Raw genomic sequence first — 22,306 nt, 5'->3', positions numbered from 1 at the left:
TTCTAACTTATAACAGCTTCTAAAATTTCAAAACTAAGACTGAAACTCAACCCTCAAAACTGACATTAGGTTTAGTTTTTAATAATTTTAAAATTGGAAACAAAAAATCATCCCGAGCCTAAGCAATTATGTATGGTAAATACTTTTAGTGGGATAGCTTTTTTATATGCGGTTAAAACATAATGTGATGTAATTTATAATGTTAACTACGAGTTTATAGATTATAGATTACAGATAGTATTGACTATTTCAGGCAATAAAAATAAATTATGCAACACATTTTAATCCCAAAAAAGAAGGCTTCCGCACATTAAGCATATCGTTTATCAACTTATATATGGAAACATAAATAGATGAATTGCAATTATCTGTACATAGAATTCATACCAGGCGAGAAGAAGGAATGACCATTCTTGAAAACCAGAATTTCTAAAATAATCTTAGGCTACAAAATAAGAGAGTGCCTGATTTAATTCTCTGCCGTTGCTTCCAACTCTCAATCAACAAATTTTCATTGCTTTTAACTTTTAGGTAATCATCCATATCATACCTCAATCCTTTGGATTTAGCTGATAATGAATGGTCTGGGTAACCACAACCTTCTCCTAATTTACTGTACACATCCTTTCCAACATACTCCTGAAGGTAATCAGGGCTCCAACTTCCACGACTGCTGATAGAATTGTCACCTTGATCTTGTACTTTGATGTTTTCCTATGTCATGGACGAATTTCAACAAGCCAAGCCATATAAAAGAAGAAAATAAGAGCTACACATCAGAAAATATGGGCCAACATTTGTTGGCATTGTTGAAAATTTTTCCATAGCAATGAAAAGTTTGTATGATGTCTTTCTGATCCCCTTGAATTTAATCCTTCTATTCGAAAACTCCAGATAATGCGAGATATGTGGGCAAATATCCAGAGAAAACGATGATGACTAAATGAATCATATCAATTTTCCAAGACTTATGCTCTTAGCAGTAAATGAAAGTGAGCTTGTGGAATACATTAAAGTCGATGTCAAGACACAACACAATTATATTGTTATTCAAATACGGTCATGTTATTACCACAAATAAATTATTTGATCTCAAACACATTTTATTTGAAAATAATTTCACAGAACAGTGAAAACAGGGTAGAACTTACAGTTTTTGGAGTGATCGTCATATGTGTCTTATTGAGGTTTGTCATAGGAGAAGCATCATTATTTGTCTCCCATTGCAACCATGGCAATGTAACCCCATCCGTCAAAACAGGAAGAGATCTAGGTACTGGAAGACTATTAAATGTTTCTGGTTTTATTAGTCCTCCAATGGATGAGCTTGCATCACTCCTTTCACCATCAAGTGATGAAATATCTGTATCTTCAACATTTGAAATAAAATCCTCAATATATTTCTCAGCCTCCTCAGTCAAGCGCATAGACATTCGGCTTCTGTCTTTACTTCTCTGGACAATAAAATAAAATAAATGAAAAACACTGCTTAAAAAATCAAATGAACAATTCATTGTATCTTCCTTCACAAAGAAAGACTAATATGTTTAATTTATATTAAAAGGAAATCATTGTCAGTACTAGAAGCAGAATAGTGACAAGCACCTTCCTGGCTCTTGATGGATTTTGTATAAGATTGTCCTCCTTAGCAGGAATCAATTCGTTAACAATCTTAGAAAGTTCTCTGCCTCGCTGCTCCTCAAACACCATTTCAGCTAATAAATCTTGTTTCCGCTTCTCTGACTGTAATTTTAAACCAAAAAAACGCAAATCATGATTCTCTTTGTCAAATAACATCTACCAGCAACCAGAATATTTCATCGATCAAAAGAGTCTAAGTTATGCAATGAAAGTGGCCTACCTGTTGGCATTCATAGAAAAATACAATGTTTCGACTGATAGAAAGTGATGGAATGAAATGATACTTGGTTCCATTGTTTGGATGGTTTAAAGTAGGAAGGAATGGAATGAACCTATAGATAAAACTGCAAGGAAATCATTTTTTTCATGCACTGTAACAAAGTTTAAACAAAGAACCAACATACTCTGCTTGTAGAAGAGCATTAACAATAAATTAATTTTCTAGTAAACAGCTCCAAAAACTAAAAATTTCAATTAGAGAACAGGTGCATTAGAACCTTATGAAGTCAGCAAACACTACCACTCAGACTTTCATACCACTTCATTAAAGAAATGTCATCAGTATGAATTTTTTTTTTAAAAAAAAAACTTTTATTACCTTTTCCAGTTCAGTTTCATAGCTCCTTCTGATTGAAGAAACTGTCTGAATAACATCAGAGTTGTTTAATAACAAGCAATCAACTGTGGATAAAGTGGAGGTTCTTGGTTTCACCACAGCCTAAAGTGGAAGTTTCATAAAAAAAAAGTAACAATTTTTTCAGTGAACAAAGCAGAGGATGCCATTACAGCATGACAGAGAACATACAAACAAGCAGATGTACATAAACTGACCTGCTCAGTTTCCATATGCGTCAATTCTTTTTGCTTTGCTTTGTGGGATCCTTTATCCGTGTCAGTAAGTGCCACCTGAACATTTTTTAAAACAGGAAGAACATTAGAAGCAAAACTCATCAAACTGACAGTGCCCCTTGCCCAACTGTAATACTTCAACCTTTTTTTGTGCATAAACTGATCGTAGTTTCTCAATTCCATTTTTATTAGAGTGAGCACTTGTTCCTTCATCATCAGTGAGAACTGAAGAATGACTCTGAAAAGTGACAGAAATAATCTCAAATTTAGCTAAAATACAAATGTATCATGACAAAAGCTGATAAAAAAAAAAAGTGTCATGACAAATTTAAGAATAAAATTAACAGGACAGAAAAGATATTAATACCATCTTTCATAAGGCAATGTTTGGGAGGATGAGGTTGGGCAGCTTGCAAAAGAAATCCATTCCATTATTTGGAAGATTTTATCGAGGGTGTAAAAGGGTGGGTTGGAGAGGGAGGCCATTCCTCTCCGTGCAATGTCATGAGAAAATTTCCATACCCTCAAAATGTGGCACCCCTTGAGGTTGGCATTGAATGGATAGAGAAATGGATGTTTGGTTTGAAAAAACATTTTCTGTTTTCATTTTCTATTTTCACTTAATTACAAAATGCTTTCATGTTTTCACTTTGTTTCCTGTTTTCAAAAGTTTACACCAGAAACAGAAACAGTAAAGAAAAAAACATATTGTTTTCCGTATTCATTTTTCTTTTCTTTTTACTGTTCTATACAAACTAATAGCTGAAAATGTTTTCTCAAATTAAACAGCCCCTAAAATACTAGTGTATTCTACTTTTTAACCTTTACCTTCTTTTCTTAATTTTTTGTGCGAGAGTTATACTTTGACTTTTCAAAAATTCTGGCAACTCCTCTGTCTTTATTTGTAACATCCAACCAGCCAATAGAAGAAAATGTTACCATTCCACCCCCTAAACATGGCATGCAAGTTTCGATTTATGGATACTTTGATAGGAAAAATTACTGCCACAAGCTTCCACAGCAAGATATAAACAAGTACAATCCTGAAAATTATCACACTTACAGAGTAGCCATCATATGCCCTCAAACCCTTCAGGCTTAGGGACTTTCTTAGCACTGGTCTTTGATCTGAAGCAACTGGTTTGTGCATTAACTTGTTCCCAACATCAGTATTTTTCAGATTTGAACGACTTCTAGAATTCTGAGAACGGTCCAGGTCACTCTGTATCATGCAAGATATGCACATGCATAAATACATAGAACAAGTTAAAGAAAACCATAACATATTTAGTTTGAGCTCAACCACCCAACTGAGGAGGGGATGATAATTTAAAGTGCAAGCAAAGCAGCCTGGTTGGTATTTGATTCCAAAATCAAGTATCCCCAAAAAAACTTGGTACAACTTAAGCTAGATCTCTTAGTTTATGCATAAATTATTCACGGATTAAACTTAAATGAAAAAAAAAGAAGTAAAAGAAGAACAATATTAACAAACAAAATACTATTAAGTAAAACACTTAAAATTATAGGCTGACAAATCCAACAGATTAGATGGCAATTACATAACAATCAGCCTCCCCGAAAGCAAAAGTGAATCCCCCCAAACATGGAAAGCAATAGTGCGATATTTTGTCATGCAAGGACCTACCATAATCAGTTATATGGTCCACCAATTACATTCAAAGTAAATTGTCTTTTTCCCTTTAAAAGGATCCTCTCCTGTTAATCAACAGCAGAAGAGAAGCTAGATCCATTTTTTCAATTATTAAAAAATAAGAGACTTTCACTCTTCCCAAGAAGCTTAAATGACAAATTATAAAACGAAGTAAAATGGATAGACTTCATCAGCACAAATATGTAGCTAACACCGCCTTGTTGGGAAGCAAATAAGAGGGGAAATTATGCAAGGTACAAGGTGAATCCTAACATAATAAATGCATCGGAAATTTGCTAATTTTTCAATCCTTTCATCTTCTTGTCCTCTTAAGTCTTCACTTTACTTCCCAAGTAACTAACTAAACAATTCAAAATGGACATTCAAAATCTGACCAACCATTACCTACACAGAATAACTCAACTCAAGAGCTTAAAATCCTGTGTAAACGGTGTACTAAGGAGAGATATATTCAACGGACAGTTATTAATTACTTCGATTTTATAACCAAATATTGAAATCAAATTCAAACCTAAAAACTAGAGCAAATCAAAGACGATCATCGGAATACCTCAGAATCGCTAATTTGGTACCGAACCACCGATACCGATCTCCTCCTTCTCGAATTCGCATCAGAGAACGGCCTTCCCCCGCCAACACTGCTTCTTCTATCGTCGCCGACACCGGAGCTCTTCCTCGATACGGACCTCCCTCGCCGCTGCGACGCGGCGGAGCCGGCGCCGGCAGGACTGGCCTCTGACTTGGAGGTTCTGGAGCTGAAGCGGTCGCGCTTCGCGGACTCGAAGAACTCGATGGCGAGATCGTCGAGGCTGATCTCCGGGAAGCCGGAGCCGCGGACGGTGTTGACGAACCGGCCTCTCGGAGTGCGGCGATCGCCGCCGTCTTCGTCGTTGCGGGAGGGGAAGGAAGGGCGGGCGGGACGGCTGAGGCTCCGGGAGCGGCGGTGGTGGAGGGAGGAGGAGTAGGCGGAGTCGTCGGCGGAGGAAGCTCCGACGAGGGTTCTCTTGGTGGTGGATTTGAATGCCGCGGTGGCCATAGGAGAAAGGGGGAAATAGAAATGCCGAATTCTAGGGTTCGGAGTTGCATTCAAAAATCAAATGCCATTCATTCATTGCTCGTGAAGAAAAGATTGGCGGAGAAGTCCAGAAAAGCATGAGAAATTTGAATATCGTAACTGCTCAGTTATATTTGGTATTGGCGCATTATTGGTATTCACATCCTACTATACTATGTGAGAACTAAGAATAAATGTTAATGAATTTATATTTATACAGCTGTCAAAAGAATAATTTATTTATGTAATGTTTTTTTAATTAAAAAATGAGTTTAATAACTATTAGCATTGGAACTCGCGCAATGCATGAATTTTAAAGTGAAAAAAGAAAGAAAAAAAGTAAAATGTTTTGATTTTAAAAAAAATAAATAAAAAGTGAACAGTGTCCTATTGTTGCCACGTGACCATAATTGAATATATATATATATATATATATATATATATATATATATATATATATATATATATAATTGATTCTTAAATAACTACTAATTTATAATATTAAAAAAATTGATTAATTTAGTTAAGAATATTAAATTTATCTTAAATTAATAGTATTTTAAAAAAAAATACTCATGAACAAAACTAACCATCATTAATTAATTTTTAAAAGTTACTACGCATCATTTTAATAAAGAAATACTTAATATAAAAGACGATTTAAATTAAATATTACAAAAAGATTAAATCATATTTTTAATTTGGACTTCATAATAAGAACTGAACAAAATAATACATTTTTTATTAATATAAAAACTTTTATAATTTTGATATGTTAAGCTGATTTTTTTAATAATATTATGGAATAAAGTATTTATTGATTTTGTTAACGATAAGTTTGACTCACTATTTTTAATAAATAAAAAATTCTCAATTATATTTTTTTCATCCATAAGGGTCAAATCCAAAACCTTGCTTGAGATAACCAAATCAAGTATTACTCGAACCAATGACTTATAAAAGTTAAGAAAGAAAAACATCACCACACATAATCATTTATAATTAAATAACAATTTAAAAATATTTTAAATTGATGATGTATGATATATATTTTCTCATGCTAAATTAGAATTTTAATAAGTTTTTTTCCCACTGTCAGCTCATTAGAAATTAAAAAATACCTTCTATGTGATTTTTAGAATAAATGTTATAAAGTTAATGGGATTTACTATTTTTCCCTAAAATTGTTTGGATTTATGCTTTTAACTTTTAATATATTTTTAAACCAGACAAAAGTCTTTAAAAAATATATTATTAATTTTTTTTTGTCAAATAACAATGATAACATAACAACTTAATTAATGGCATAAAAGTTATATTGACAATCTAATAACTTTACTAAAAGTGTGAAGTATATATAAAAGGATTTCTATTAAAAATTATAGTTTTAAATGAATTGTACTTTAAATTCTTTTTTTTACATAGGAATCAAATATAATGTGAAAGATTTACAATAACTAGTTTATGGATGAGTGCTCTTGGGTAGTCGGTTTCACCCTGAACCTATGTGCCTATGTGTAGGGTAAAAAAAAATCTAAAATACCTATGTTATTCCAAATTACAATTATTCTTTAAATATTTTCATATTTTAAAAATATTGTATGATTTTTCATTGTCACTCCTATAATAATTGAAAAGGTAAAATGATAAAATTAATACTAATTTCTTTTTTCTTATAACTTTTTAAATTCATTTCTCTTACTATGTTACTTTGCTTCCTTTCCAAATTCTCAAAGTTGTTTTCATTCCACACTTTTAGCTCCCTCTTCAAAAGTTTCAACTTCTCTTTGAGTACATAAGCACACCCCACCCTTCAACATGCAAACCCTTCCACACCCCCTACACATATTTAATGAAATTCTTGTTCATGAACCAACAATTGAGGACCTTAGCTTAGGTCCCCAATCTACCAAATTATTCTTGACAAGAATAGGACAATGATCCGATATGTTCCTATCAAGAGTATATTGTGTACTTCCTTGCCAAACATAGCCTAATACTCTATTTCAAACATTTATATATTAAATAAAATTTCTGACATCATAATTTCTTCTCAACAAAATCTCCCTGTAAAGTTTGTCGTTGAGTTTATATGTGAAAATGCAATAGAAACTTTGGAATAGAAGATGAAGAGAGAAGAAATTTTACATGCAAAATAAGGAGAAAAAGGACTAGGAGAAGCTCATCTAAAATTAGAATGGAAAAAGTTTTATCTGGCTAATAAATTGAAGAAAGATAACAATTAAAGTTGATACCGTTGATAAGTGTTATGCATACGTAAATAGTATACTAAAATCGCATATCAATTATCTAACTTTTCTCTATTTTTACTACTTATTTTGTGTAAAACAATAGGAACTTAGCTTCTTCTGAATTTCATCCAGAAGATGTTAAAATTAATTAAATAACACTAATTTTGATTATATTTTTGTTGTAGAGAGTAACAGAGAAATGGAAGAGCTTTTGAAGAATTGACAACCTCACTCAACGAGTTGGAGTCGCTTAGTGCAAGGAAGCTTCATTGGAAGATAATTGCCATAGGCAAGCATGCTAAGCGCGCAAACTCACAGCTTAGCGCAAGGAAGCTTCATTGGAAGACAACTTCCATAGGCAAGCACACAAACTCGGGACTTAGCGCTAATCCACTTGATCCACTTGCAATCCAGCTAGACATGCGTGCTTAGCGCGAGAATCGCGCTAAGCGCATAAATGCCCTCTGATTGTCTAGTAAGGAGGCACAATCCCTATATAACAAAGAAACTTCAGAAGCAAAAGAGAGGTCTTGAAGACAAAGAATACTTAGAGGAGAAGCAAACCATCCATTGTCAATGCAAGGAAATTTGTTTCCAGAGCTCTGGACGATTCATTTCACTCCATTCTTCTTCCATTAAATCCTTTATATCTTACTCACCTATCTGTAAGTCTTTCATGATAATGAGAGGCTAAAACTCCACTGTGTTGGGTGCTCTCTAATCCAAAACTCTCTATCATGTAATGATTTTGAACTATCTTTTAAAATAATGTTGTTATTATTGTTCATCCCTGTGCTTATTCACATATTTATGGTTTTGATCATCCATCTTTATGTACTGTTTTAGGATATAAATATTGGGAAATGTCTGTATGCTAAGAACTTGAGAAAAATATCTATAGTGACTCATATAGGGATAGAGTAGTCTTCTTTAACCTGTTTATGCATCTATGTTTTTAATGCTTATCATTTAGTAATCAATCGCCAAGGAATTGAGAGCGATATTAAGTGATTTAGGTTCTTTCACTCAAGAGATCTTGATTAGAATAGACTAGTAGATGCAGATAATAATCATATTAATGTTAAAAGAGAAAAATCTATTAAGATTACATCAAGAGAAGTTCAGGTAGCAAAGCCCCTAACACATTTTGCACTCATCACCAATCGCATACTCTGAGCGTTTGTCTTCTCACCTTTTTATGTTAATGCTTTGTTGTTAATTCTCAATTTATTTTTGTTAATACTATTTTTGATGCACAAAATCCTATTTTCCATTCATTAATTGCTTAATCATTAGATATATATAACTCTGAGTACAAGCATAATTTCTTTAGAATACAAAACTTGATCTTACCGTTTTATACTACTTATGTAACTTGATACACTTGCCAAGGAGCAACAAAAGTGAACAAAAACTCTTTGAAGTTAAAAGTAACAATCATTCGTTTATAAGAAAAAGTTGATCACTTGTTGCAAGTCAATAGAATTCTAAAATGATGAATTAAAAAAAATGTAGCAGAATTTGCATCAAGTGGATCAACTTTTACTTATGGATTAGCTTTTAACTTCAAAGATTTCTGTTCATCATATTAATTTGAATTTTGTTATTTTCCTTCAATTTGTTAGTCACATAAGACTTTTTCCATTCTGATTTTAGATTAGCTTCTCTTGATCCTCTTCTTATTCCACACGTAAACTGTCTTTCATCTTCATCTTCTATCTCCAAATTATTTTTTTGTAAGAAGATCCTATTTTAAAAAAATTATGATGTCAGAAATTTTATTTAATAATTATAATAGGTCTGAAATCACCAAAACAAAACCATCTTTCAACACATCTTTAAATAGATACATGATAGCCTAGCCTTACGAATAAAAGTTTGAATCTATTTTCAAGTAAATTAAATAAAAATTAAAAAAATATCAACAATAGAGGTATTAATAGATGATGCAATATCATATAATATGATGCAATTGGTTTATACTTCTACTTCCATTAGAACTAATTCCATTGAGCGATCTGGTTGACTCGTTTTATATTCTAGAACAGCCCAAAGTCGGACCAATTTTGCTTTGATTCAATTTCCCTCTCAGGAGTCAAAGAAGAAATTGCATCATATCTCACAAATTTTGGCATTCTCTTTGAAACAAAGAGCAAAATACAAACTGATGGAATAGTAGTGAAGTAAAACCGTTAATGCAGGTTACTATTTAAAAGGACTGAACTGAGATGATTTATTTGTCAAAAAATGAAAAACCGAGATGATTTAAGAAAATCTGTTAATATTTTATTTGGAATTAAGGATAATATTATGTACGTGAGTTTGTATAACTTCTCGTGATCTGATAAACATTTCTAACAAATATTATGTCAATCTATATTAATATTAATTCTTGCTATAATTTTGATTGATCGAATATCCCGTATAATAATATCCTATAGCTTTTAAAAAAGTAATATTTTAAAAAAGTCTAAATGTTATGGAGTTCTGAGTGGTTACAATGTTGATTGATTTAAATTTTTTAAAAGCAAATTATTCCACGGATATTATTATACGATGCAAATTTATTGCCTCTATTTTTTTAAATACTCAACATAATATAATGTCCCGTATGATAATATTCCTATAATTCAAAATATTTCTAAAAATGTTCACAATTAATTGTCCTTTTATATTTGTCTAAAATATTTAAATAAATTGTGATAAATATGAAATTTTTTAAATTTTAAATATGTAATATTCACTATGGTTGTATAATATCCGGAATTAACTAATATTGATTTGAATTATTTTATTAGACAATCAATTAATGTTGATTTTTTAATTGATTAGGCCAGTAGAAAAGTGTTTGAAAATGCATTCAGCCAAAGACGTACAAAATACACCAAGAATTGACATGTAACAAAACTTTTCCCGAAAATGACTGAGAAATGTAATAGTATATAGAATATAAAATATAGATATATATAGATTATAGATTATAGATATAAATATAAATTCGTCGGCAACATTTTTAAATTGTATACGTTGGCAATCTGGGTTCAGTGAAATATCTATGCCGCAAGACACTGACGCAATTTATTAAAAGTGGCAAATCCGGATTGACAATTCCGAAGTAAAATTTATATGTTCCAGATGATCTAATCCGGTTCAGTTACAAAGTAACACTTTCAGATTAGGCAATCCGGATTAGGCTACAAGATTCATAAATCATTCCAGATCCCCTAATCCAGAAGTATAATCAACAACATTATGGATAAGACAATCTGAAGCACATAAAAATTGGTGGAGCCTTCCAGAAATGCAAATTCAAAATTACTTTTTGATAATTTTGGATTAAGCGATCCGAAAAACAAATTTTCTTTCCGAATCAGGAAGTATTTTCAAAGTTTAAAGTTAAAAGAGGTGCAGGAATAGCCTAATATATTTTTCCAATGTCCTTTTAAACTAATGAATTATTTGTGGTTACATAAAATATGAAAATGTTTATAATGGATTTTTCAATTGACAATAATACCAAATAGGAGCAATAACACAATAAGATGGAAAAGAACCTTATGAAAATACTTCGAGATCCCACCTGAAAAAAAACTATAAAATCACAAGTGAATTTATTTTACCTTTGGAAGAGAGTGTATCCCTTTAATGGATAATCCAATCCAACCATATGTTCGACTTGATAAGGTTTACAATTGATTAGTTGAGAAAAGAGTTTAGCATGTTCTATATGAAAGAAATACATGTCTTTCCTATTTTCATACATTGTGATAACCAAGCAACACAAGTTTAACATATAGAATGGCATATACACAAACAAAATTCACAATTCTATAATGGTCTAACAATCAAAATTCATTGAACACTAAAATTATAGAATTTTTAGCATACAATAGCAATAATCAAATTTAAATTTAAAACCAATAGTTTAAATTATTAAAACAATAGTAAAAAGGTATAATTCTTAATATTTCTCTACAAAAGGTTATTCAAAATGGATTGTTGACAATCTGCAACATGATTTTCACGGGGAGAAATAGAGGAAGGCAAAGAGAAGAGGGTCAAATAATACGGCAACTTATTGAAAGTGTAAGGTTAATTAAAAGGTCCATGTAACCATTAGTTTCGATAAACCACCGAAACGTCATGACTGGAATCTGTCTTAACATGGACACTTATACGAGAACCACGTGGAAAAATAGAGGACGGCCAAATATCTACTATAACAATCAATAACGACAAGTACATTAGCAAATATATAAAAATCCAAAAACTCCATCCTCCTCCACAAGAGGCAAAGTCCAAAATAGAGCTAATGCTCCTAACAAGGTAAATCCACTGGTTCCAGAAACCGATTTATTCAGACCTCTCATTTTTTGCACGAGCAAGACACTAAATCGCAACTAGACAAGCACATAATGTGTAGACAAGCAACTTTGCAGTACACCACCTTAAAAAGACTTCTTGGCAACGAATACAAGCAGGTCAATGACACGTGAGCTGCAGAACCAGGGACAAGAAGGTATTAGATCTAGCTGAATTAATAATAAAGCATCTAAATTTCGCGTGATTAGATTTTTGGCCGAATTAAGAACTTATTGACACACTAACCCACTACTATCACATACAAGAAAAGGTTAAAGGTGTACATTTACCTGTATCCCCACTCGTTGTCGTACCAAGAAACAAGCTTCACAAAGTTCTTATTCAATGCAATTCCAGCCTTTGCATCAAAAATACTTGATCTGGAACAATGATTAAAAAAAATGGTTAACAGACCTTTCCGGAAACAGGAAAATGAATAATGTCAAGTTATCAACTGAAAAAAGGCAACAATTATGTTAACATAATTTATACCTGCTATCGCCCACAAAGTCGGTGGAGACCACATCATCTTCAGTGTAACCAAGAATTCCCTTCAACTTGCCCTCTGATTCCTCCCTGAGAAAGACAACATTATGTAAGACAAATTGAGAAGGACCAATCCCAAAATGGAGTAGCATTTTTGAATAACAAGTTGTGAAAATTTGCATAAGACCCAATAATACACAATATCATTAGAGGAGAATCAAAGAATTCTGCCATTACTTGATAGCATTTTTAATTTCATCGTAGGAGGCTTCCTTCTCCAGCCTCACTGTGAGGTCAACAACAGAGACATCCACAGTGGGAACACGGAATGCCATACCAGTCAATTTTCCATTCAAAGCAGGGAGGACTTTTCCAACAGCCTTGCACAGAAAAAGTAGGAATCAGTAAAACCAAAAAAGTACTGACAATAAACAATAAAAATAGTGCTCAAGAGCAAGATGCAGCACATCATATAAAATATTCACCTTGGCAGCTCCAGTGCTGCTAGGAATGATGTTAAATGAAGCAGCTCTTCCACCTCTCCAGTCTTTGGCTGATGGCCCATCAACAGTCTTCTGGGTAGCTGGTTTGCAAAACAAAAACGTAAACCTCAATTAGCAACTTGTATCATAATAGGTAACAGGAAATACAAATAGCAAGCAATAGGCTCACCAGTGATGGAATGAACAGTGGTCATCAAACCCTCAACAATGCCAAACCTGTCATTGATAACCTGCAAAATTGACAAGAAACAGTAAGGACTATAATAGTCACAACCAACACAAAAAAAATCCATTAAACAGAATCCGGTGAATTGCAAACCTTGGCGAGTGGGGCAAGGCAGTTGGTTGTGCAGCTAGCATTGGAAATAATGTCAAGCTCTGGCTTGTACTCATGCTCGTTAACACCAACAACAAACATGGGGGCATCCTTACTGGGGGCAGAAATAATAACCTTCTTTGCACCACCCTGAATTAATAAAAAGACAGACACAGTAACATCAATAACATTCTACCCTACACTAACTATTACAGCCTTACAGGCACACAAGACATCAGAAAATTTATAAATCAACTACAATATTTTGAAAATGAGAGGCAATTAGGGTAGTTCTAGAAATAGAAACCTTCAAATGTGCGGCAGCCTTATCCTTATCGGTGAAAACTCCGGTGGACTCAACAATGATGTCAGCTCCAGTCGACTTCCATGGGATCTCTTCAGGGTTCCTGAGTTCATAGAGAAAACAAACACTTAACATTTACACGCAACAATCGTATAAATAGAAAACAAAAAGAGAGAAAAATACCTGTGTCCAAAAACAGTGACTGGCTTGTCACCGAAGAGAAGGGTCTTCTCATCCTTAACGGTGACATCGTGATGCTTCCAGTGCCCGTGAACACTGTCGTATTTAAACATGTATGTCTACATGGGCAACCAAACACACTTAACAATCAGATCTAAGATTTTACAATAAATAAAATAATAAAAACACCGTAACGATCTGAACCTATCCGAACAAAAGGCATAGCTATTATATTTGTGCTTAGTTATAGAGATCAAGACACAACATAGCATACCATGTAATCGGTGGTAATGAAAGGATCGTTAACGGCAACGAGTTCAACATCGTCTCTCTGCAGAGCCACCCTGGCCACCAAACGGCCAATTCTTCCAAATCCTGTTACATTTCAATTGAAATATTAATTAAAAAAAAAACAGAGAAAATGGAAAAAAAGTAGAAAAATAGTTGAACTGTTCTGAAGCAACAGAAAGGAGATCGAAGGATGGAGAAGACTTACCGTTGATTCCGATCTTGACCTTGCCTGATCCATGCAATTCATTTGAAAACAAAACAAATATCAGAAAAGAAAGAAGAAAAATCACATCGGAAGAAACGGAGTGTAGAGTTGAAAATGAAAAGAAAACGGTGAGTGTGTGGTGGTTATTTGCATACCCATGACTGCGGGAAAAAGGAAAGTGGTTGGAGTAGGAAGTAGCGGAAGTTGGTGAGAGATAGGGTTTTAAGAAGGCAGTAGAAGAGTAAAAGACCGCAGTGATAGGTAAATAGGCCAAGTGAAGTGCGTGATTCCTACGGCTTGTGACTCGTGATGCTGTGCCAACTTCCAAGGACTACTACGCTGTATGGTTTTTTTTTTTTTTTTTTTCTGTGGTTTCTGCTTCACGCCCAACAGATATGCGAATATTCCATTCGCTTTTCTTTCTTTCGTTCTATTTGTTTAATTGTGTGGGTTCTTTTTTCTATTTTATTTTGGTATTTTTTTCAAAATTAAATAAGGTTAGTCTTCCTTGGGATGCAATCATACTCGGATACATGTAAAAAAAATGAATTTGAATTTAACTCAATTATACAAAATCAGCTTATAAGGTGAACATTATTTTTTATTTATATAGTTTATCTCGATATTATTTTTTATTTGATGTGGTATTTTAACATGTGTCATCTTTCTCATGGCTAGTTGTTATGTGAGACTTTCAACACATACTCCTCTATTTAAGTATGACCACCTAACGGGTCGATCCAACCATTTCAAATCAAGTTTAATATGACCACCTAACGGGTCGATCCAACCATTTCAAATCAAATTTAATAACTAAGCTTTTACATTTTTGTTTAATGATGATGATGTAATAAGATATAAGATAGGGACAAAGGCATAATTGAACATTAGGGGAGGTAATTTTCAAAATTAAAATTTATCAAACAAACATATATATTAGTATTAATTTTATACAAAATGTTAATAATATATGTTTGTTAGATCACGTGGTTATCATGTCACACGTTCTTACTTTATATAGTAGAGACTAAAAATGGTTAAGCAAAGAAAATACAAGAACAAAAAATATTAAAATTTTAATATGAAAATTAATGATAGAAGAAAGAATACTTCTCTGCATGTCCCAAAATCGTAGTTAACAACATATAAGAGCGACGATATCATTTAATCACATACAATAACTTACAACTTTTAAAATAGCAATAAAGGATTATCAAAGCAAAATTTATTAAGAAAAAAAATGATACCCAAATATTTTTATCGAAAAAGAGAAAAATTGTAATATCTCCACAAAAAAATTATAAAAAAGGAAATAAAATATGTGTATTAAAAAAAAAACTTCCTTTTCTTTACAATAAAATCATATTAAGATAATTGATTATTTAAAAAATAAAAAACATTTAAATATCATTATTTTTAATTAAATTTTAAAAAAATATCTAAGATTTAAAATATCATGTATATTATAAAAAAAATTAGGGGCGGCCAAGGCCTCAAAGTATACACATATTCCTAGATATAATAGAACATAAGAATAGGATAAAAACATGAAATTTTAATTATATCCAATATTTTGTGAGCATAACAAGCAATGAACTTGTTGTAATTCAGGCAACACAATCATAGAGCGTTTAGGTCTATTTTTAATTATTCTTGGATAAGGCTGCTTCTTGCATATGGCCTTTTCCATAAGTTAATATTTAAAAAAAAACAAAAAATGCTGAATGAAACAAATAAATGTTGCACAAATATGACAAAATCATAGCAACTCTCTCTCTCTGATCATATATATAACAACCATAGGACTAAATCATCAAGATAAAGAAATACGGTAAAAAATAGTTATTTTTAATTGATATTAATATTTGAATTGTATTTTAAAAATGTCCTTAAAATTGATTGATATAAGTTGTGGTTAAATATAATGGTACTATTCTTAATCCAAGAAAAAACAATTTTAATCTATGAGAATGAGTTATATTATTAATAACTCATTAAATGTATAGATTTTTATGAAGAATGAGTTATCATTAAAGATTTCACGGTTAATTAAGGATATAAAAGAAAATTAGTTATTAATACACTTAAAAATGATTATTATATGTTTCTTATAATAAGGACAAAAAATATTAGTATTATTTAATTTTTATATAAAGGGTGGAAGATAGTATGTTACCAAGCCCCATGATTTCCTCTATTTTTATTTTATTTTATAATTTTATGTTTACTTTTTATCCAATAAAAATGAACACATACTTTCCTTCAATAGATTAATAGATTGTACTAATCCTATTCATACTAATTAGCAGTTCTTTGGAAGAAAAAAAACATAAATTTAGTTTTTATATCTTAAAAAATAATTATTATTATATTGTAAAGACTAACTTCATATTCCTTATATTTTTAACATTAATTCAATCATGTAATAAAATTAAAATGTCATTATCATAGTTTACGCAAAAAATAACAAGTTGTAAAAAATTGAGTGAATACTTATATTTTGTAAGCATGTAAGCCTATCCTATAGTTTCTACTTTGTATTTTCTAAGGACAGAGCGAAGAGGATCAGATTCAGTGGGCGCATCATCACGTTTTTGAAGTGGAAGCCAATGTTCGCATACATGTGGCTTTCAATTTTCAAAACACTCACTCGCCTTTTACTTTCTTTCTGCGGTTCGAAACTTGTGGCATTGGTTGGAGGCTGGCATGATATTATATTGAATAAATGACTGAAATAGCCAAAAACGGGGATAATAGGACATGCCTGGCTTGAATGTTTGACCATATACTTTTTTCCTCTCATTATTTGCGTATCTGAAACTCAATTCAAAGTTTGTTCCTTAAACATCTTCATAAATCTAGAAGTTGCTATTAAAGTATATGTTTGGCATAAAGTTGAATAGAATTAATTTTATATTAAAATTAAAATATCCGTACAATAAGAAATCTAATAACAGGAGTATAAAAATTTGATTTTTTTAAGATATAAAAAATTGATTCTTAATTTAAAATAAACATATCTTTTGTTTTGTGAACTTATGATTATACAAGAAATTTTATGTATTGGGCTTATGATTATACAAGAAATTTTATGTATTGGGCTTGTCAAGTATATTTGTAGGGTTAAAATACATTTTTAATTTAATTTCATCATTTATCTTATAAAAAATTTAATCTTTTATATTTTTTTAAAATTGAGTTAAAATAGTCCTTCGAAAATAATTATTGTTTTCTAATTTTGAACTCTTTTCAACTAATTAAATATGTGAAACTTATCTCTTAGATTCATTTACCTGAAAATGAAACCCAATTTATGTTTAAAACAAAAATAATTATCAAGGAACTGATAATTAATTGAACCAACTCATTATATATATATATATATATATATATATATATAAAATTTATTATTAAATACAAAATTAATTTATACACGCTTTTATTTATTTTATACAAAAATAATTTGCATACAAAATTAATTAAAAATAAAATTATAATTATACATGTATTTTATATTATTAAATTGACATCAATTTCATATTAACTTAATTTTTGCATTAAACAAATAAATAAATAAAAATATATAAATTAATTTTAAATGGAGTCTAACTAAAACTAAATTGAGTTGTGCTTGAGCATATATATATAAATATATATCGAGACAACTTTTACATTTTGAATCTCGAAACAATTAAAGGTTCAAAATCATTTTTCAATGATAAAAACAACTATTGTTTTAACAAAATCATTTTGACTCAATTTAAAAACATAAAAAGACTAAATTAAACTTTTTTAAATACAAGAGATCAACCTTCATATAATAAAAAACATAAAAACTAAAAGTATATTTTTATATTTTTGTAGGAATATAAATGGATAATGGGAAGAAAATGTTAAAAAATAAAAGTAAATATTTATACTGTTGAGTGTGAGAAAAAAAAAACAGAATGAATTATTTGTGGGAGTTATCCTGTTTTCTCTTACTTTCACCTAAATAAAAAAAAAAAATCAATGAATGACGGGTATCGAAAAGGTTAATCCAATACGAGTGAAAGCAGAAAAGTGAGATTCAAAAAGGCACGCCAATCAAAACTATACCAGTTATAACCAAAAAAACGTTAACTTCAAACCAAAAAATTTAAAATGTGCCGAAAAATATATAAACCACACGAATCAATAATTCAAAGCAGAAAAGGGAGGGGGGTTCAAACACTCGAGAACCATGGACGAAAAATGGAGGGCAAAAATGTCTGCAATCAGAATCAACAAAGACCCGAGTACATCAGCAAGTATATAATAATCCAAAAACTCCATCCCCTACACAGAAGAGACAACAAAAAAAAGCTTAATGCTCCTAACAGGGTAACAACACCGGTTCCCGAAACCGATTTATTCATACTTCTCATTTCTGCCCGAGCAAGAAGACACTAAATCGCAGCTAGACACCAGCACATAATGTCTAGACAAGCTACTTTTTTTTCAGTACAACCTTAAAAAGACTTCTTGGCAACGAATACAAGCAGGTCAATGACACGTGAGCTGCAGAACCAGGCACACATAGGGTATTAGTATTAGATCAAGCTGAATACATAATATAGCATCTAAAATTCGCGTGATTAGATTTTTGAACTAATTAACAACTTATTGGCGCACTAACCCACTATCACATACAAGAAAAGGTTAAAGGTGGATTACCTGTATCCCCACTCGTTGTCATACCAAGAGACAAGCTTCACAAAGTTCTTATTCAATGCAATTCCAGCCTTTGCATCAAAAATACTTGATCTGGAACAATGATTAAAAAAATGGTTAACAAACCTTTCGGGAAACAGAAAAATGAATAATGTCAAGTTATCAACTGAAAAAAGGCAACAATTATGTTAACATAATTTATACCTGCTATCGCCCACAAAGTCAGTGGAGACCACATCATCTTCAGTGTAACCAAGAATTCCCTTCAACTTGCCCTCTGATTCCTCCCTGAGAAAGACAACATTATGTAAGACAAATTGAGAAGGACCAATCCCAAAATGGAGGCATTTTTGAATAACAAGTAGTGAAAATTTGCATAAGACCCAATGATACACAATATCATTAGAGAAGAATCAAAGAATACTGCCATTACTTGATAGCATTTTTAATTTCATCGTAGGAGGCTTCCTTCTCCAGCCTCACTGTGAGGTCAACAACAGAGACATCCACGGTGGGAACACGGAATGCCATACCAGTCAATTTTCCGTTCAAAGCAGGAAGGACTTTTCCAACAGCCTTGCACAGAAAAGGTAGGAATCAGTAAAACCAAAATAGTACTGACAATAAACAATAAAAATAGTGCTCAAGAGCAAGATGCAGCACATCATATAAAATATTCACCTTGGCAGCTCCAGTGCTGCTAGGAATGATGTTAAATGAAGCAGCTCTTCCACCTCTCCAGTCTTTGGCTGATGGCCCATCAACAGTCTTCTGGGTGGCTGGTTTGCAAAACAAAAACATAATCCCTGACTTAGCACGTAACATGCATGATAAGATAGGTAACAGGCAACCAAATAGCGAGCTATAAGCTTACCAGTGATGGAATGAACAGTGGTCATCAAACCCTCAACAATGCCAAACCTGTCATTAATAACCTGCAAAATTTAGGCAAGAAACAATTAGGACTAAATATAATAGTCAAAAATTCAAAATCAACATGTTAGAATTGTCCAGAATATGAAACCTTAGCAAGTGGAGCAAGGCAGTTGGTTGTGCAGCTAGCATTGGAAATAATATCAAGCTCTGGCTTGTACTCGTGCTCGTTAACACCAACAACAAACATGGGGGCATCCTTACTGGGGGCAGAAATAATAACCTTCTTCGCACCACCCTGAATTAATTAAAAGACAGACACATTAACAATTTAACTTCATTAACATTCTACCCTGCAATAATTGATACAACAGGCGCACACATGACATCAAACAAATTGATAGATCACATACAATATTTGAAAAATAAGAAGCAATTAGGGTACAAGTACAATGTTTGAAACATAGAGCATAGCAAGAATAACAAATGGAAATAGTTAATAGCTGTACAGGGTAGTGCTAGAAATAGGAACCTTCAAATGTGCGGCGGCCTTGTCCTTATCGGTGAAAACTCCGGTGGACTCAACAATGATATCAGCTCCAGTTGACCCCCATGGGATCTCTTCAGGGTTCCTGAGTTCATAGATAAAACAATCACTTAACATTTACACACAGAACACAACACAATCGAAAACAGGAAGAAAAAAGAGTGAAAAATTAAAACCTGTGTCCAAAAACAGTGACTGGCTTGTCACCGAAGAGAAGGGTCTTCTCGTCCTTAACGGTGACATCGTGATGCTTCCAGTGTCCGTGAACACTGTCGTATTTAAACATGTATGTCTACATCCGCAACCAAACACACTTTTAATAATCAGATCTAAGATTTTAGAATAAAAATAAAATAAAAAACGTAATGCAACAGAGGGCATAACTATTCTTACTCTGTTTCTGATTAGTTACAGAGAACAAAAGGTTGAAAACCAAAGTAGGAGGTTAGCGTACCATGTAATCGGTGGTAATGAAAGGGTCGTTAACGGCAACGAGCTCCACATCGTCTCTTTGCAGAGCGACTCTGGCAACCAAACGGCCAATTCTTCCAAATCCTGTTACATTTCGATTTAGATAAAATTGAGAGAGAAAAAAACAGCGAAAATGGAATAGTAGAAAAAATAACTAAGCTGATCTGAAACAACAGAAGAGAGATCGAAGGATGGAGAAGACTTACCGTTGATTCCGATCTTGACCTTGCCTGATCCATGAAATTCATTTGAAAACAAAGAAGAAGAAAATCAGATCCGGAGAAACGAAACGGAGTAGAGTTGAAACTGAAAAGAAAGAAAAGAAAATGGTGAGAGTGTGGTGGTTAATTGCTTACCCATGACTGTAGAGAAAAGCGTGGTTGGACTTGGAAGAAGAGAATGGGTAGCAGAAGTTGAGTTAAGAATAGAACAAACGGTGTGTGGGTGAGAGTGAGTGAGATAGGGTTTTAATAAAGGTTGAAAGAAGGGTAAAAAAAGAAGAGCGAAAAATGACAGGTAAAGGTAAGTGAAGTAGGTGGGTCGGGTGACACCTACGGGACCGGCGTATGACCCGTGATACCATTTTTTGCGATTTCTGCCTCGCGTCAATGCGATTCTATTTTATTTAATTTTTTGAAAAAAAGTGAGCTTACTCTTATTTTTTATGATTAATTTTTTTTAATCTGAGATAATTTATAATTAGATAATATTATAAAGATTCATTAAATATTTACTTAATAAACTGATATCTACATTTTTATAATAATGACTTGAAAATCATATTTATTATAATTTTAATTAATTAAGCGTGTAAAATTTTATTGCAATATATAAAAATTAGATTATTTCAATCATCAATTGTTATTTATAATTGATAATTATTTATGATCAAAATTAACTTTTGTACGGATAAATTTGTTGAAAATGATGTTAAGATGAGTTTAATGAGTATGATTATTAATGTAAAATGTTTTTGTTACAAATCAAATAACTTTTAATGTAATTTTAAAGTATATTAGATAAGTGTTTGGTCTAATCAAACATTTAAAATATCTCTAACAAAATCTTTAGGACATTGAAGTATATTCTATAAAAGATACTTAGACATTCGGCTTGAGTGAACACTTAAGTGCTCCTTAGATTTCATATCCCCGTATTCGACCATGCCGTCGAATACCTACACATTAATAACCTTGACATTCAAGAACTCTTCAAAACTTCCATCAGTGTTCAAATATTTAGCCATGTCGAATATCCGCACACTGACAACCTTGTCATTCAAGAACTCTTCAAAGCTTTCACCAATGTTTGGGTATTTAGTCATGCTGAATACTTGCACGCTAACAACCTTGACATTCAAGAACTCTTCAAAGTGTCCACTAATATTCGGATATTTGGACATGCCGAATACTTAGATACTCCCCTATCTTGCCTTATTTCTTAAATGCATCTTTCAACACAGTAAGTATTCAAGTACTCAGCTTGGTCAAATACTCGAATACCTCTACACTATTAGAAAATATACTTTCAACATCGGTTATTTACAGCATTCTACATCGATTTTAAAACCGATGTTGAAAGTACTGATGCTGAATGTATTATTGT

At 32.1% G+C, this 22,306-nt stretch overlaps 3 protein-coding genes across 4 annotated transcripts; all 3 read right to left on the bottom strand.

Moving 5' to 3' along the window:
- Window positions 1-279: 279 nt before the first annotated feature.
- Window positions 280-5,386, bottom strand: LOC114409925. 2 transcript variants are annotated; one of them, XM_028373595.1, is made up of 8 exons: window positions 4,716-5,386; window positions 3,554-3,712; window positions 2,633-2,728; window positions 2,473-2,547; window positions 2,240-2,359; window positions 1,606-1,743; window positions 1,152-1,454; window positions 280-714 (listed from the first exon to the last, which is right to left on the bottom strand). In XM_028373595.1, exons 1-8 carry the CDS (start codon window positions 5,199-5,201, stop codon window positions 430-432), a joined length of 1,662 nt encoding a protein of 553 aa, XP_028229396.1. In that variant the 5' UTR covers window positions 5,202-5,386; the 3' UTR covers window positions 280-429. The 2 variants fall into 2 exon arrangements, with proteins under 2 accessions (XP_028229396.1, XP_028229397.1); XM_028373596.1 differs by lacking the exon at window positions 2,240-2,359.
- Window positions 5,387-11,529: 6,143 nt separating this feature from the next.
- On the bottom strand, window positions 11,530-14,480 carry LOC114409924 (glyceraldehyde-3-phosphate dehydrogenase, cytosolic-like). The gene is made up of 12 exons (XM_028373594.1): window positions 14,274-14,480; window positions 14,119-14,142; window positions 13,897-13,997; window positions 13,626-13,741; window positions 13,446-13,545; window positions 13,142-13,288; window positions 12,992-13,052; window positions 12,805-12,902; window positions 12,557-12,699; window positions 12,326-12,409; window positions 12,124-12,213; window positions 11,530-11,968 (listed from the first exon to the last, which is right to left on the bottom strand). The coding sequence occupies exons 1-12, from the start codon at window positions 14,275-14,277 to the stop codon at window positions 11,920-11,922; spliced, it is 1,017 nt and encodes a 338-aa protein (XP_028229395.1). The 5' UTR covers window positions 14,278-14,480; the 3' UTR covers window positions 11,530-11,919.
- Window positions 14,481-18,341: 3,861 nt separating this feature from the next.
- Window positions 18,342-22,103, bottom strand: LOC114410882 (glyceraldehyde-3-phosphate dehydrogenase, cytosolic-like). The gene is made up of 13 exons (XM_028374790.1): window positions 21,883-22,103; window positions 21,058-21,317; window positions 20,908-20,931; window positions 20,685-20,785; window positions 20,407-20,522; window positions 20,216-20,315; window positions 19,835-19,981; window positions 19,685-19,745; window positions 19,492-19,589; window positions 19,244-19,386; window positions 19,015-19,098; window positions 18,814-18,903; window positions 18,342-18,657 (listed from the first exon to the last, which is right to left on the bottom strand). Exons 1-13 carry the CDS (start codon window positions 22,101-22,103, stop codon window positions 18,609-18,611), a joined length of 1,494 nt encoding a protein of 497 aa, XP_028230591.1. The 3' UTR covers window positions 18,342-18,608.
- Between the last annotated feature and the right edge of the window lie 203 nt (window positions 22,104-22,306).

The sequence above is a fragment of the Glycine soja genome, chromosome 4 (genome assembly GCF_004193775.1).
Source record: "Glycine soja cultivar W05 chromosome 4, ASM419377v2, whole genome shotgun sequence".
NCBI lineage: Eukaryota > Viridiplantae > Streptophyta > Magnoliopsida > Fabales > Fabaceae > Glycine > Glycine soja.
The sequence above is the reverse complement of the archived record's forward strand: the minus strand, read 5'-3'. Positions and strand labels throughout refer to the sequence as shown.

Bases quoted from the DNA above. Each gene is read 5' to 3' on its own strand.
- LOC114409925 (XM_028373595.1), bottom strand. From the start codon at position 5,201: ATGGCCACCGCGGCATTCAAATCCACCACCAAGAGAACCCTCGTCGGA. The intron at 1,744-2,239 runs GTAATAAAAGTT...TTAAAATTACAG, and splicing joins ATGAAACTGAACTGGAAAAG to TCAGAGAAGCGGAAACAAGA. The intron at 1,455-1,605 runs GTGCTTGTCACT...TTTATTGTCCAG, and splicing joins ATCCATCAAGAGCCAGGAAG to AGAAGTAAAGACAGAAGCCG.
- LOC114409924 (XM_028373594.1), bottom strand. The intron at 13,289-13,445 runs GTTTCTATTTCT...TTATTAATTCAG, and splicing joins AGGCTGCCGCACATTTGAAG to GGTGGTGCAAAGAAGGTTAT. The intron at 12,214-12,325 runs GTATAAATTATG...TCATTGTTCCAG, and splicing joins GACTTTGTGGGCGATAGCAG to ATCAAGTATTTTTGATGCAA.
- LOC114410882 (XM_028374790.1), bottom strand. From the start codon at position 22,103: ATGTCCAAATATCCGAATATTAGTGGACACTTTGAAGAGTTCTTGAAT. The intron at 20,523-20,684 runs GTACGCTAACCT...TTGCGGATGTAG, and splicing joins TCATTACCACCGATTACATG to ACATACATGTTTAAATACGA. The intron at 19,387-19,491 runs GTGAATATTTTA...TTTCTGTGCAAG, and splicing joins GCAGCACTGGAGCTGCCAAG to GCTGTTGGAAAAGTCCTTCC.